Source organism: Panthera onca, chromosome A2 (genome assembly GCF_046562875.1).
Source record: "Panthera onca isolate mPanOnc1 chromosome A2, mPanOnc1 haplotype 2, whole genome shotgun sequence".
In the NCBI taxonomy this organism is placed as follows: Eukaryota; Metazoa; Chordata; class Mammalia; order Carnivora; family Felidae; genus Panthera; species Panthera onca.
In genome coordinates, this window is record NC_138340.1 from 154929091 (window position 1) to 154942791 (window position 13701).

The window sequence follows — 13701 nt, forward strand, 5'->3', positions numbered from 1 at the left end:
GAAGGAGAGGGTAAGTTACTAGTATGTAGCAGAGGTGGGGTCAAAACAGTATTTACTGATCAAGAAAGATATTTAAAATAAGAATGAAAAAAGGTAAAACCAGTGCGAGTCCATACTTGGAACAACAACATAACTCACTGTGTATACTATTAAGTACCAAATTCTGAAAGGACACACAATACACATCAGAATATTAATGGTGATTATCTCTCGGCGGATTACTGGTGATGATTTATGTTCACATTTCCTGGGTGTTCTCCAGTGACTATGTATTCCCTATAATAACTTTTATTTTGAAATTAAGAACTGCACCAAAGGCAATCACTGCAGCAATCACTCGTATTTCTCACCATAATTAATTCTGTTAAAAATTTTCCACATTGGCCTCCCGGTTTTCACAGTTCATAAAACTTACGAAAGTAAAACACAACTATGGAGTCTTTTGTTTTAAATTAAAAGACAGAAATAATCAACGTGTTATAGATAAAACAACTGCTCTTCTCTCCCTGCTAGCTGTCCCCATGCTGATCCCTTCCACCATTCTTGCAAACCACTACTCAATTTGGTGTGTGTCTGCTAATCCTTATTTTAATACTTTCGCATACTTATGTACACCTCTCTTAAAAAAAAAAAAAACCCACATATAAAAATGTTTTGTTTTTAAAATTTCAAGTGGTCTCGTGCTATAGCTTTTCTCACCTGATACTGTATGTTAAAGCTAATGCTGATACATAATTCATTTCTGCTGTGTATTATTCTCCTGCACAGAGGTGCCAATATTCTATTTATCCAAGTCCTCTGATGGACATTTAAATTTATAATTTTTCACTCTTATATATTTTCCTGCAATACATCTCTTCCCATATAAACCTTTTATGGAACAAAAGCTGGCATCTCTTGGGGCAGGTCAGGTACTCTCCATTTTATCAGACCTTCTGGAGCACACCAGGGGTGGCCGGTTGCATCAGGTGCCAGTAAGCAATTCCCCTCATCTTTCTCAACACGCAATTCTGTCTGAATTCAGGTATTCTGCTAATCCCAGGGGGTGAAAAATAGTACTTGTTTTAGTTTTTATTTTTCTGATTCCCAGTACCCTCTTTTGTATCATTGTTCTTATCCACTGGAAAATCATGCTCACTATAATTAAATATTCTTTGATCAACTGGAATTATTTTCAATCACTGATACACGTTCACCTCTTTTCAGCTTTAATTCATCCTTCCATCTTTTTTTTTGACTAGGTTTATTATCTTTTTTTAATTTTATTTTTTTAAATTTACATCCAAATTGGTTAGCATATAGTACACAACAGTGATTTCAGGAGCAGATGCCTTAGTGCCCCTCACCCATTTAGCCCATCCCCCCTCCCACAACCCCTCCAGTAACCCTGTTTGTTCTCCATATTTATGAGTCTCTTCTGTTTTGTCCCCCTCCCTCTTTTTATATTATGTTTGTTTCCCTTCCCTTATGTTCATCTGTTTTGTCTCTTAAAGTCCTCATATGAGTGAAATCATATGCTTTTTGTCTTTCTCTGACTAATTTCACTTCGCACAATCCCCTCCAGTTCCATCCACGTAGTTGCAAATGGCAAGATTTCATTCTTTTTGATTGCTGAGTAATACTCTGTTGTACATATATATACCACATCTTCTTTATCCATCCACTGATGGACATCTGGGCTCTTGCCATACTTCGGCTATTGTTGACAGTGGTGCTATAAACTTGGGGGTGCATGTGTCCCTTCGAAACAGCACACCTGTATCCCATGGATAAATGCCTAGTAGTGCAATTGCTGGGTCGTAGGCTAGTTCTATTTTTAGTTTCTTGAGGAACCTCCACACTGTTCTCCAGAGTGGCTGCACCAGCTTGCATTCCCAAAACTAGGTTTGTTTTTAAGTAAAGAGGCATACTTTTCATTATTTTTTAAAAAAGTAAATCGTGAGGATTTATCCCCAAATTACTTTTAATTATCTTTATTCAGATTATCACACTTCTGTGGGTACAACAACAGACCACAACTTTCTCTTGATTTAACACCTAGTAAATTTTCTGATAAAGTTAAATGAAAAGTTACACAATAAGTATTATACTGAAATTAAAAGTCCTGCAAGGAAATGGCATGACAGCTTGATCATTTGTGAAATTTCTTTAGTAACAACATTTTTAAAACACCTTGGCCCTAAGGTCAATGACTGTCAGGTGAGAAGATGATAAACATACTATACTAGCCCTGATTCGGGGGGAATGAGACTCTCCTTATCTACCATTACAACAACTCTGCTCTCTTCAGGTAAACCTAGCAATCAGAAATGATCCTTCACGGAGGAAAGGAGACAAAATCACACAGGAAAAATGTCACCCATCTGCTTATATTCTGTAATCCAATGAAGGGGACACATCTGAAAGTCCTAATGATTCAGTTTCCTAATTACTAACGGTTTTATCCTATGAATGACTACAACCCCAGCACCCTGTATCCTTATTCTGCTTATACTCTCTGACTTCAAAATACATTTTGTGTGAGCAGTGGCTGACTGTATCCTTTCAAATTGGGAAGGAGTTAGGGGAAAATAATATGTTTCAGAAAGTATTCAGAAAAGATCAACAACATCTGGAAAACATTCAGGTGGCAGACTATTTTGAAACGGGGGCTTCGCAAAAGTACACTATTAATAGGGTGGCTCTTTAAATAGACTATGGACTTATCGGTTAGCTACATCTAGCTTGCTCTGTCCTTTGTGAAATGATGGTGGAGGACAGGGAAGGAGGAATCAGACATTTAAAAGTTTAAATAAGTACAAAGCATATAATTTGTGCTGGGCTACAATATCAACATTTTAACACTGCCGTTGTTGTTATTATCCAAATGTTCCTAACAAAGCATCTATTCTTGCTTCATGAATAAAAAATCTTCTTTCATCTCTGAGGAAACTGGTAGGTATTCGGGGGAGAGAGGTGTCTCTTCTCCTTGCCTTGTGTTTGTTTATTCCTTGTTGCCTCTTTAACTCCGTTTGTTTTGGTCTCTGTCATTGGCATCCCACCCTTTACCTCTGACATTTGATGATCCAGAGACAATTTGTCTTACTCAGACTAAATGAAGGTTCAAAAAACTGTCTGGAAGGTTTGAGCATATGGATGGGCTTCTTGTTTTTTAACTTCCCTGTGTAGTGATCTAAGTGGAATCCCTGATGTCCCTACCTTTGGGTCTTTTCTCTCGGTTGATAAGATTCCTCAGAGAAGACTCTCCCATCTCCTGCCTAAAGGGGAAGGTTTGGCTGCCAGCATTTGGCTGGGAATCTTTGAAAACAGAGTGCTGGGGAACTCTCCATTCATCCTTCCGGAAACAGTCACTCAACCCCCGTTTCTGACAAAATCTCCATGCCCATGTCCCCAGTCCAGATATAACTGATTTTCCTCTCTCCAGAGAATATAAAAGTCTACAGTAGGGCAGGGAGGGGGCAGTCACCCAGCGACCCAGAGCAGGACGCAGGATTTAGAGAAGATTTGCAGATATGCTCTCTCACTTACGTATCTCCCCTCTTCTGAAGGCAGCCGGCACTGCCAATTCCTGACACTTTTGAGGAACCTGTGGTGTCAGGTTGGCCTTTATTTCCCCATTGCCAACTAAGGCTTTAGCTTTTTTTAGGTACATTAATTCCATTACCACTTCATCTGCTTTCTGGTTTTCAAAATGTTGTTATTGTTTCCTTCCTCTCTGTTATCTCTGTCCTTATATGTTCATGCTTAAAAAAAAAAATTCCTTGATTGTAGTTTTAGTGGCGTTTCAAAACACAGCAAAACTTTGTCACCTTAACTTGAAACCCACATCTGCCAAAGCCGTTAGAAACTAAAGATGTGTTAATACATTTAACCGGGTGCATGTTACTGTCTTATAAAGAACAGAAAGAAAAAATAGGAACTGTATCTTCTTTGGTTCATTTAAAGCTGGTAATAAACTCTTGCTAGAGGGCTTAAAATTTACAGTTAAAAAAAAGTTTATTTATTTTGAGAGAGAGAGAATCTCAAGCAAGCTTTGGGCTGTCACCCCTGATATGGAGCTCGATCGAACGACCCTGGGATCGTGACCTAATCCAAAATCAAGAGTCGGATGCTCAACCAACCGAGCTACCCAGGCACCCCTAAATTTTACTATTAATACTTTTTTAGCTATTAAAATCTATGATAAATTTATAGAATGATCTGAATTCATAACTAGGTATACTCATTATATAGTCAGAGTTACCTAAAAATATAACCAAAGTGTTTTGGAATAGACAGATGCAAAGGTTTATGCTTACAGAACCCAAACTGTAAAGTGATGGGATCATATTATGCCTCTTCACTGACTATTCCCCAGACTACAGAACTATTGCAATTTGATAATGTTCTCTCTACTGTACTTCTTGTCTTTATCAATAGTGGCATTCCACTGCCCCATCACTGTTCCTGCTTTTTTAGTGTTTATTTATTTATTCTGAGAGAGAGAGCGAGGGAGAGAAAGACAGAGATAGAGCGCGTGGGCACGTATGCACACGAGTAGGGGAGGGACAGAGAGAGGGGGAGAAAGAGAATCCCAAGTAGGCTCTGCACCATCAGCACAATGCCTGATGCGGGGCTCAAACTCACAAACCGTGAGACCATGACCTGAGCTGAAACCAAGAGTCAGATGCTTAACTGACTGAGACACCCAGATGCCCTACCCATCACTGTTTCTAAAAACAATTTTTAGTACTATTCTTTGCTGCCTCTGTTTATAGCAAAAGCATTTCCCCCCTTATTCTTTTGTTATTCTCTTTGACCATTTTCTCTTTCCTTGACACTTGTTTTGATATGCTTCTCTCTCTTCCAAAAGGTAAACCAGCAATCATATGCAGTTATGTGTAATCATTCTTTCATTTTGTGTGTGTGTATAACAGATATGTAGTGAGTACTTATCATAGGCCAGGCCCTGTTCTAGGCAATAGGGATAAAACAATGAACACAACAAAGCCCCTCATCTCATACAGCTTATATTCTAGTGGGGGTGACAGACGATAAACAAATATGTCCGATACAGCTGAGTCTCAAAAACAAAAGGATAGGGATACAAAAAGTATCATCGGTGGGGTAGGAATCTTAGTTACATAAGATGATGAGTGAGAGAAGCCTTCTTTTAAAAGGTAACATTTAAACAGAGACCTAAGGGAGAAGCTCTATGGATATTTCCGGAATGAGTATCCCAAAGAGAAAAATAACCAGTACAAAGGCTGAGGAGGGAAGATGCTTGGCTTGAAGAAACAGCAAAGAGACTGGTGGGATGGGAGCAGAATAAGCTTTGTTTTCTTATCAATGTTTACTACTTTTGCCACGGTTTACTCTTTCCAAGAGTTTAATATACCTTTCAGATTTGAACAGATTCAGATTCTAACTTATATGAAAGGCTGACATTGTTTGAAGTCTAGTGGGTAAGTGGGAATGTTACTGAAGAGGTAATCATTTGCTGCAATAAGCATTCTGGCTGACCACAGGCTTGTAAACAATGTAAATTACTTAGATATATTACATAGTCTTGAGACAGGGAGGGTGATAGTTCAGTGGGAAGATTTAAGAGCCCAATCTGATTTTCAGTCCTGGTCCTACACTTACACACTAAGTGACCTTGAGTCAGAGCTCTAGGTACTGGTGCTTATATACACTTTTACTCTTTTATTCTAATTTTAAAATGTAAAAGTAGCATAGTGAATATGGGGAAAGAATAATGGCTTGGAAGTCAGATTCTGAGTCAAACAACTCTGCTGCTATTTATTAAATGTGCAGCTATAGACATCACTTAAAAGCCTGAGTTTCCTGACCTTTAAAAGCAAAAAAAAAAAAAAAAAAAAAAAAAAAATCTACTTTATAGCACTATAAAGATTAAATGACATAATAAAAGCCATTTGTATACTATAAAATATAAGATACATACATATTTTTAAACTACCCATAGAGCTTTTAAACTTGTATTCTACTAACTTAAAATTTTTCATCTAAGTACTTTCAAAATTCATTCTTAATTTTTACCTTTTGATTTCCTTCTTCATTTGTACTTAAGAGCTGCATGCAAAATTTATCCCTCCCAGTTGGTTCCCTATTGTGACCGATGATAAATTCTATTTAAGCAACATTTTATCTTTTAAATTACATAGCAAAATTCAACAGATATGAACAACTCAACTTGGAATCCTTAAAAAAGCATCAGAATGCAGATTTTCATTTTATTTTATTTCACTCAGATGACATTTTGTAATAAAAAATATGGGTGCATGGAGAAAATAATTTGAAAGGATAACTTAATTATTTTGTATACTTCAGTAACTGTTAAAGACTTTTTTGTAGACTTTCTTGTTTTTTTGGCTTATTTTGTTTTGTTAATAACCTTCAATACTAAATCATTGCATGCTAAACATAAAATTGCAGTCACGTATTTGTTATCAAATATTTGATACATGTTTTTGAAGACTATACTAAAGATATACTAGAGAGACATTTTATTTCTTAATATCATATTTTTAGCCATTAGTTAAAAGTGTTCCTATGTTACTAGACAGTAATTCAAAAAGCAACCCAAAAGAATATTAGCTAAAACCTTTAAAATACCATCAGTGGTCTTCAAAAACAATTTACAAGAGATTTAACAGAATGGAACTTACTCCATGCCCTGCGCAGTCTGCCGAGCAATATCTATCAGCTTGATCATCTCGAATTTGGTCTCGATGATGTGGAGATGGTGGTATAAGCTGGAGCCCTCACACCACTGGGTGACAATAGCCAGCTGGGGCTTTGTTGAATAGCCCATGAAGAGCAGGATGTTCACATGCCGAGTTTTCCTGTAAAAGGAAGTATGTCAGTAAATAGTAAATGTCGATAAACTTCAGCAAATCTTAAAAAAGTGGACCAAAGCAGTCTGATTATCAGGAAGATGTTAGAACATAAGGAAGGATAAGTTTAGAAATTATTTTAGGAATTGTCTAGTCTAATATCCTACCCCTTGCAGAAAGATCTTAGGTTTTAATATACCTCACAACAGGCAACTGAAGTTGCTTAAATACCTTCAACTGTGCAAAGCTCTTCACTGAGACTGCAGCTTCTTTTTTCACCCTTACCCCCCTTTTGAAAGTGGTTCTAGTATTAAAAAGTTCTTTGGGGTTGAGAAAAAACTATTTCCCTACAACTTCCGCCACTGGCTGTCCTGTTCTGCTCTCTGGAATAAAACAAAGTCTGTACCTTCTTGAACATAATAGCCTTCTGTGGACCCAAATATACTCAGTTCTATCGACTGTTTTCCCCTTGTTACAGTTTCAGAATCCTCCTCATCTAAGTTGTCCCTGCCTGGATATTCTCTAGTTTGTTAATGTTCCTCAAGTCCCAGGGCTTGACACAATCTTTAAATGTGTTCTGATAAATTTAGAATTTTGAGAGTATTCTTTCCATAAGCGGAAATAGGATTTTTCATGATCAGAACATTGTATTTCCATTAATTCACCTTAGGACTAATTTTCCTATCAGTTATACCATATAATATTGTACACCACTTAAACAATACGGTTAAAGACATAGTATACTCAAACTCTGTCTTATCCACTTTTAGTAAACCTGTAAAGCCAACAGTGGCTATCACTGGAAAATAGAAGATAAAGATAACTTCTCTGGAAAACAGTAATGCACACAGGCTCACCTGAGTACTCCTACTTCATTTTTGAAGGCCTGTAACTGCTGAGGTGTGGGTGCTGTCACATTCAACATTTTCACTGCCACATCACCTAAAAAAAAAAGTTGTCATTCCAAATGTCATTCCAATTTTTTAAACTTAAAAAAAAAAAAAAGATATATATATATATATACATATATATATGTATGTGTATATATACACATACATATATATATGTATACCTCTTGGATATTTTCACTAATTACCATGGCCTTAAATCCATACCATTATTAAATTGCAAATAAATGAGATCTTAACTTCTAAAATGTATTAATTTTCTAAGGATAAAAACTAAATGAACAATGACACTCCTATACTAGTATTTCAAAATACCACCTCCCCCCCAATAGCCAATGTTGTATTTCCCCTAGAAATGTAGTTTAACCAAGTAAGTACCCATGGTATTTTCCTGATTAATTAACAATACTAAACCAAATGCTTTTATTATCTGAATGTTAAAACAAACTATTGATGACAGGGCCAATGAAGCTTGGCTGAAATAGAAAACTGCAGAGCTTCTTTATCAGAGTAGTTAACATGGTTTTCAAATCCAAGGATCACTTGCTTTTGCTCAGGAAGATTAAAAAAATAATTTTATGTGAAACAGAATTCTTACACATCGCCAGTGGGTGTGTAAAATGGTGCAAGCACTTAAAACACTTTTGGCAGCATCTACTAAAACTGAACATATGTATATCCAGTGGTCCCACAATTCTTTCCTAAGTATATACCCAGCAAAAATGGAACATATGTTCTCCAAACAACATGTACTAAGAATATTCACAGCAGCAGCATTCGTAATAGCCCCAAACTGGACACTATTCAAATGTTCATCACACAGTAGAGATTGGAAAAGAAATCATGTTAGAGTCACACAATGAATTCTATTCAGAGAATGAATGACCTACAACCACATACAATAATACAGATGAATCTTGTACTTTTTTGCAGGTTTATTATACTTTGATATAATTATGGATTCTTCCTGATTATCGAAGTAATACAGTGCTCATAGTGAAAAACATTTTGAAAACAAAGAAAAAAAGTAAAATCTCCTATAATCATGCCACTCAGAAGTGATCATTGTTAACACACTGATATATAAACTTATTAGGCTTTTATATGTATGCAGTGTGAATATTTACGAATACATATGGAAAAAAATCACCTAAAAAGATACATACTAAAATGCTGACAGTCATTTTAAAAGTTTATGTTATATGTATATTTCTAGGCAGTACCATAGTATAGGATATTATACATGCTGTTATGTAAAATTTAATATACCACACATACCTTTCTGTATCAATAAATATAGATCTACCACACTATCTCATGTCTATATAATCACATATGAAGGTTATCAATTTATCCAGTCCTCTGTTAACGAACACGTAACTTTATTTCCACTTTCTCATTAAGTCTCTAATGAATATACTTGCACACACATCTGTTTGTTTCTGCCCAATGAGTTGTAGTTCTACAAATGGAATTGTTGGCTCAACACACATATTGACAAGCTGCCCCCCAGAAAATCTGTAGCAATTTATTCTCCCTCCAGCAGTGTTACAATCACAGCTCTAAACATGGCCAATTTAAAAAAAAAGCAAACAAACACAAAAACAAAAAAAAAAACCTATCTGTCCACTTGAGAGGCAAATAATGATTTCTAGCTTTTGAATTTGCAATTCTTTGATAATTAGTGAGGCTAAACATTTCTATATGTTCCCTGGTTGTTTCTTCCTTTGGTAAGTACAATTTTAATGTTTACCTGTGATTTATAACACAAATAAAACTATCAGCAAAAAGACTTCTAAAAGAAAAAAAAATCTTGGGGCGTAACTCACCCAGGGAATTGTCATCTTTAAAAATTATTACTGTAATGATAGGAGTCCTCCTTGCTGTGAATTGTTTTTATTTCCCATAATTTTTGTTAACCCTTTCTTTGGAGGACTCTTTAATCTGACCTATTTGCTATGATGCTATTTGCTTAGTGATTCAAACAGTGCATATTCCCTTTGATTTTTTTAAATCACAGTTATGACACGTATCCTATTATAACTTGTATGTCACTGTATTACATACGTACCATGCCACTTTCCCTTGTAGACTGTCCCAAATGACCCGGATCCAATTCTCTGTCCCACTGTGATCTGCCCATCAGGAATCTCCCAATCATCACTTGAATCCCTTCTACCAAGTGTTTTCTTCATAAAAATAGCACAGAAGTCAAGCCAAAACAAACAAAAAAGGAAGAGAGCAAAAATCAGTGTGTGGGAATGCTTTAAGCAAAAAACTATCAAGCTTTTAAATTTACTTTGTTAAGGGAATTCTGTGTCACATACTGACATCTCATACATCACTATATATCATATAATCTAAAAGGTGACATTACATTTAGCTAGCTTATAAAACAAAAGAGCTTAGAGGACAGAAGATCTCATATATTCTCACCATTCGATTCCTATCTTCTGAGGATGAAGAAGATTTCCTTTCCCGCTGAGGCCCTGGAGATTTCTGTAATGCTTTTACATTAGTGAGAGAGCCCGGCAATGAGGCAGGGGGGGTGGCAGACAAGCCTGTGGTTGATCCTAAATTAGTGAAATGAAAAATGTACCTATTAAAGGAGGATTGAGTATGTTAATTTACTGGGGGAAGAGGGTGGGGAGAGATTTAGACTTCTTTTCAAAATGCAATGTATGTTTAAAGGCACATCTTTTGGAAATGATAGGACAAAAAAGGGCCTCATTTGGTGATCAGCACTGTAATTTCTTTTAGTTTTCTGGTCAATTTAATGACTTTTAAAACACCTGATTTCAGATACATACTTTGCTTATTGGTGTAGAGTCTGGAAGAAAAATAATCTTTCTAAAGTAAGAGATCAATACTAAAACAATACTCCCAAGTCTTTGTTTGGTTTAAAAAAGTAAAATCAATTTAAAAGCTTATAGAAAAAATAAACTTGTAACTATTTTATGTTACCTGAACAGCCAATCAATATAAAAACAGATGGAAACTCCCAAATGGGAACATATAATAATGGCCTTAATGTTAAAAATATCTGGCTCTATCATATTAGCCACGAGAACTTTAAAAATCCTATACTGTTTAAGAGTTAGAAATATCGGTCAGTTCAGTGGTTCCTGGATTCCTGTTCTACCAAAGACTACTTGTTACCTGTATAACAAAGTTAATACAAACAAAGCCAAACAGGTTTCTCAAGACTTTCTGAAAAATCTCTACAGGTATAAAGTGAGAGAAAAGTTAAGTGCTATGGCCTCTTGGCCAAGCTGCTACAAGTGGAAATATTCTATGAGTCAAGTGAGTCCAGTGGATACACTGAAAGTAGACTCAGTAGGCAGGGCTGCATACTTCTCTAAACACCGACTGAGCACAACTCCTTGATTCACCTAGCCGGTTTAGAGGGGTTCCGGGCAATGACTCCTAGTGGTGTCTGAATACAGTTAAGGAGAACTGAGATGTCCACTAATATCTGCATATACAGAACAAAAAGACCTCGAAAGAATTTTTTCTTTTATAAGATTACTATTTGGGGGTAGGGAGAATAGCAATGTCTACATTTAAATGTTCAAACTGTATAGAATTTTATCATTACCACATCACACATGTCATCACATGGAGAATGTACCTGATCTGATATGCAATTTTCTAGAAGGAAATGGGGCCTGGGACGCCTGTAACTAGAGCATAATCCATTTTCTACCTTCCAACTGGTAATTTTCAACATCATAAAGCTTTAACTGCTTGCTCAGGCCTCATAGATTCTGATCTACTCAATAATGTACTGTATTACTTATTTCAGTGACACTACTCAGTACTGTAGGAATTCTAGCCCATCCTATGGTTTTTATGAGAAACAGCTGGGCTGAGACAGCAAAAATCTGAACCACCACCATCACTTTTAGAGTAAATAAGAGACACTAGCAAAAGCCAGTAAATATAATTCTTTAAAAATATTTGTAGTAAGATACCTGTCTGAATTTTGAGTTAAAACGTTAAGAGATCAGTTTAACTACAAAACAGAGTGAGATGAACTGAGAGAGTGGAACCACACTGCTATAGTGCTTCCTTCATATTAGGGTGTAAGTGAGGGTAGCAATCCTCAAATTTTCTGAAGTATGCTAAAAGTACTCCAAATATATTAAAAACCTTTCTTAAGGCTCCCTACCTCTGATATAAAATGTACATGTCCTGCATTAAAAAAAAGGACAGTGCTATTATAGAAAAATAAAGCCAAAAATCTGGCAAAATCTCCTAATTGGGGTTTCTATTTTTACTTTATTAAAAACCACAAGAGTTGATCACAAATATTAATAGTCATGAAGGCTATTATGTAAATGGATTAAGATAAAAGTTATTCTGATTGAGGCACCCCCCCATATACATTATTTATTGCCACCCACCGAGTTTAAGAAATTATCAAGACCAAAAAGTAAGTAATAGAACAAAAAACAAGATGGATATCTTAGCTCAGAATTTTCTTGCTTTTAAAAATTTATGACAGACAGCATACAGAAAGCTTGTGGTAGTGAGTATGTGTGAGAAGCACATTCAGAGCATTCCAGCCAGGCCAAGCAGAAATTTAGTACTGAAAACTCTCACACTTACAAACACACGCTGTGAAGGTGAGGCACAAACAGTATCTGTAGTTTATATTGAGTTTGCTTTGGGTGAAAACAAGAAAGAAGAGCCCAACTACCTCTGAACACTGGGCCAGGCTCAAAATCAAACACTATTTCACTGGGGACAGAATGTAGGAGGGGACTGGGAGTCCGGGATTGGTATTTCCGAAGACCACGCATCAGCTGGTTCAAAGGGGCTGTTAGAAGAGAAAGAGAGGGGCAGGCAAACACAAGAAGACAGACACACAGAAGAAATGAAAGAAGTCATGGGAATAAATGAGTTGAAGCCTGCTTCACAAAATATTCTGGATGTCTAAAAAATCTTTTTGTTTTCATAAAATCCCAATGACTTTTTATAAAGTGACTCATAAAAAGGATAAGAAGTGCCATTTGATTTTTGGAACTAAGCAGGCAGTTTTTAAGATTAACTTAACTTTGTGATGCTAATATGACGGCAACACTTAAATGCTGGATGTACTGGGCAAAATTATCAGAAGCCACAGTCATTAAGACATATGAAAGTCAAACTGGCAGCAACATTAACTGGTGGATTCATGGAATAACAAATGGAAAACAACCACAACTTTTTAAACTACATGCTATAATGAATAGTAAGTCCAAGATACAATGCAGGGTTTTCACTGAGGCAGATTCACAGGTATAGAGAAACATAACACAAGATGACTTACACAATGTTTATTCAATATAAAATATCTTTAAAGTCTGGGTTTAGGTATTTTGAAGATAAAGCAGTTCACAGTGAGGAGACCGACTCTCAAAAAGGTAAACAGGTATTACAGGTCCTCTTTTTTAGAGAGAAAATACTTGAAAAAGTAAGCACTAAGGACCACCTGGAAGAAATCTTCAAGACAGTTTCAAATACCATTTCGTGGAAAACACTGTATAGGGATAAAATCTTAGTTAAAAAGTAAGCAATGTTTTCGTATGTCCCCAATTTTTAGAGTGCTAGAGTGAACATCTGATGAAGCGATCTCCATTCAATTTCTCATTTACTTCTTTTATTTACTGGACTAATAAGAGGACGACATGCTTTCTTTCTATAAGGGTCCATTTTGTATAAGGTACATTCCAAACCCTTCTAGAAAGCTGAAGAGGCTGACAATGTCCAACAAACGGAGATGTTGTGACAGGCAATCTAAGGGATTCTTCACAAGAATGACTTAGGAAAATCAAGTGTTAACTGACCCTAAGCTCAATCATTAAGTATGAGTGGTACTAGTTAGAGTTCCCTCCCAAAGGGAAGTTAGCACCTCTAGTTTTAGAGATAGTTAGGAATCAGTAAGGTGGGTAAGATAGTTGATGATCTGTCTT

General features: G+C 36.1%; 2 protein-coding genes across 8 annotated transcripts in view; one reads left to right on the forward strand and one right to left on the reverse strand.

Annotated features, from left to right (window-relative positions):
* NDUFB2 (NADH:ubiquinone oxidoreductase subunit B2) overlaps positions 1 to 13701 on the forward strand; it is a 222834-nt gene that overhangs the window by 54128 nt on the left and 155005 nt on the right. The window lies entirely within an intron of this gene.
* The window catches only part of BRAF (B-Raf proto-oncogene, serine/threonine kinase), a 167298-nt gene that overhangs the window by 33563 nt on the left and 120034 nt on the right, over positions 1 to 13701 (reverse strand). For 4 of the 7 annotated variants that reach the window (XM_078438550.2, XM_078438548.2, XM_078438552.1 and 1 more), the window contains exons 10-14: positions 12447 to 12566; positions 10181 to 10317; positions 9816 to 9933; positions 7694 to 7778; positions 6669 to 6845 (exon numbers count right to left, since the gene is read on the reverse strand). In XM_078438550.2, the coding sequence (XP_078294676.1) occupies positions 6669 to 6845; positions 7694 to 7778; positions 9816 to 9933; positions 10181 to 10317; positions 12447 to 12566 (637 nt within the window). The remainder of the gene's footprint in view (positions 1 to 6668; positions 6846 to 7693; positions 7779 to 9815; positions 9934 to 10180; positions 10318 to 12446; positions 12567 to 13701) is intronic. The other 3 variants (XM_078438561.2, XM_078438555.2, XM_078438568.1) reach the window with 1 other exon arrangement.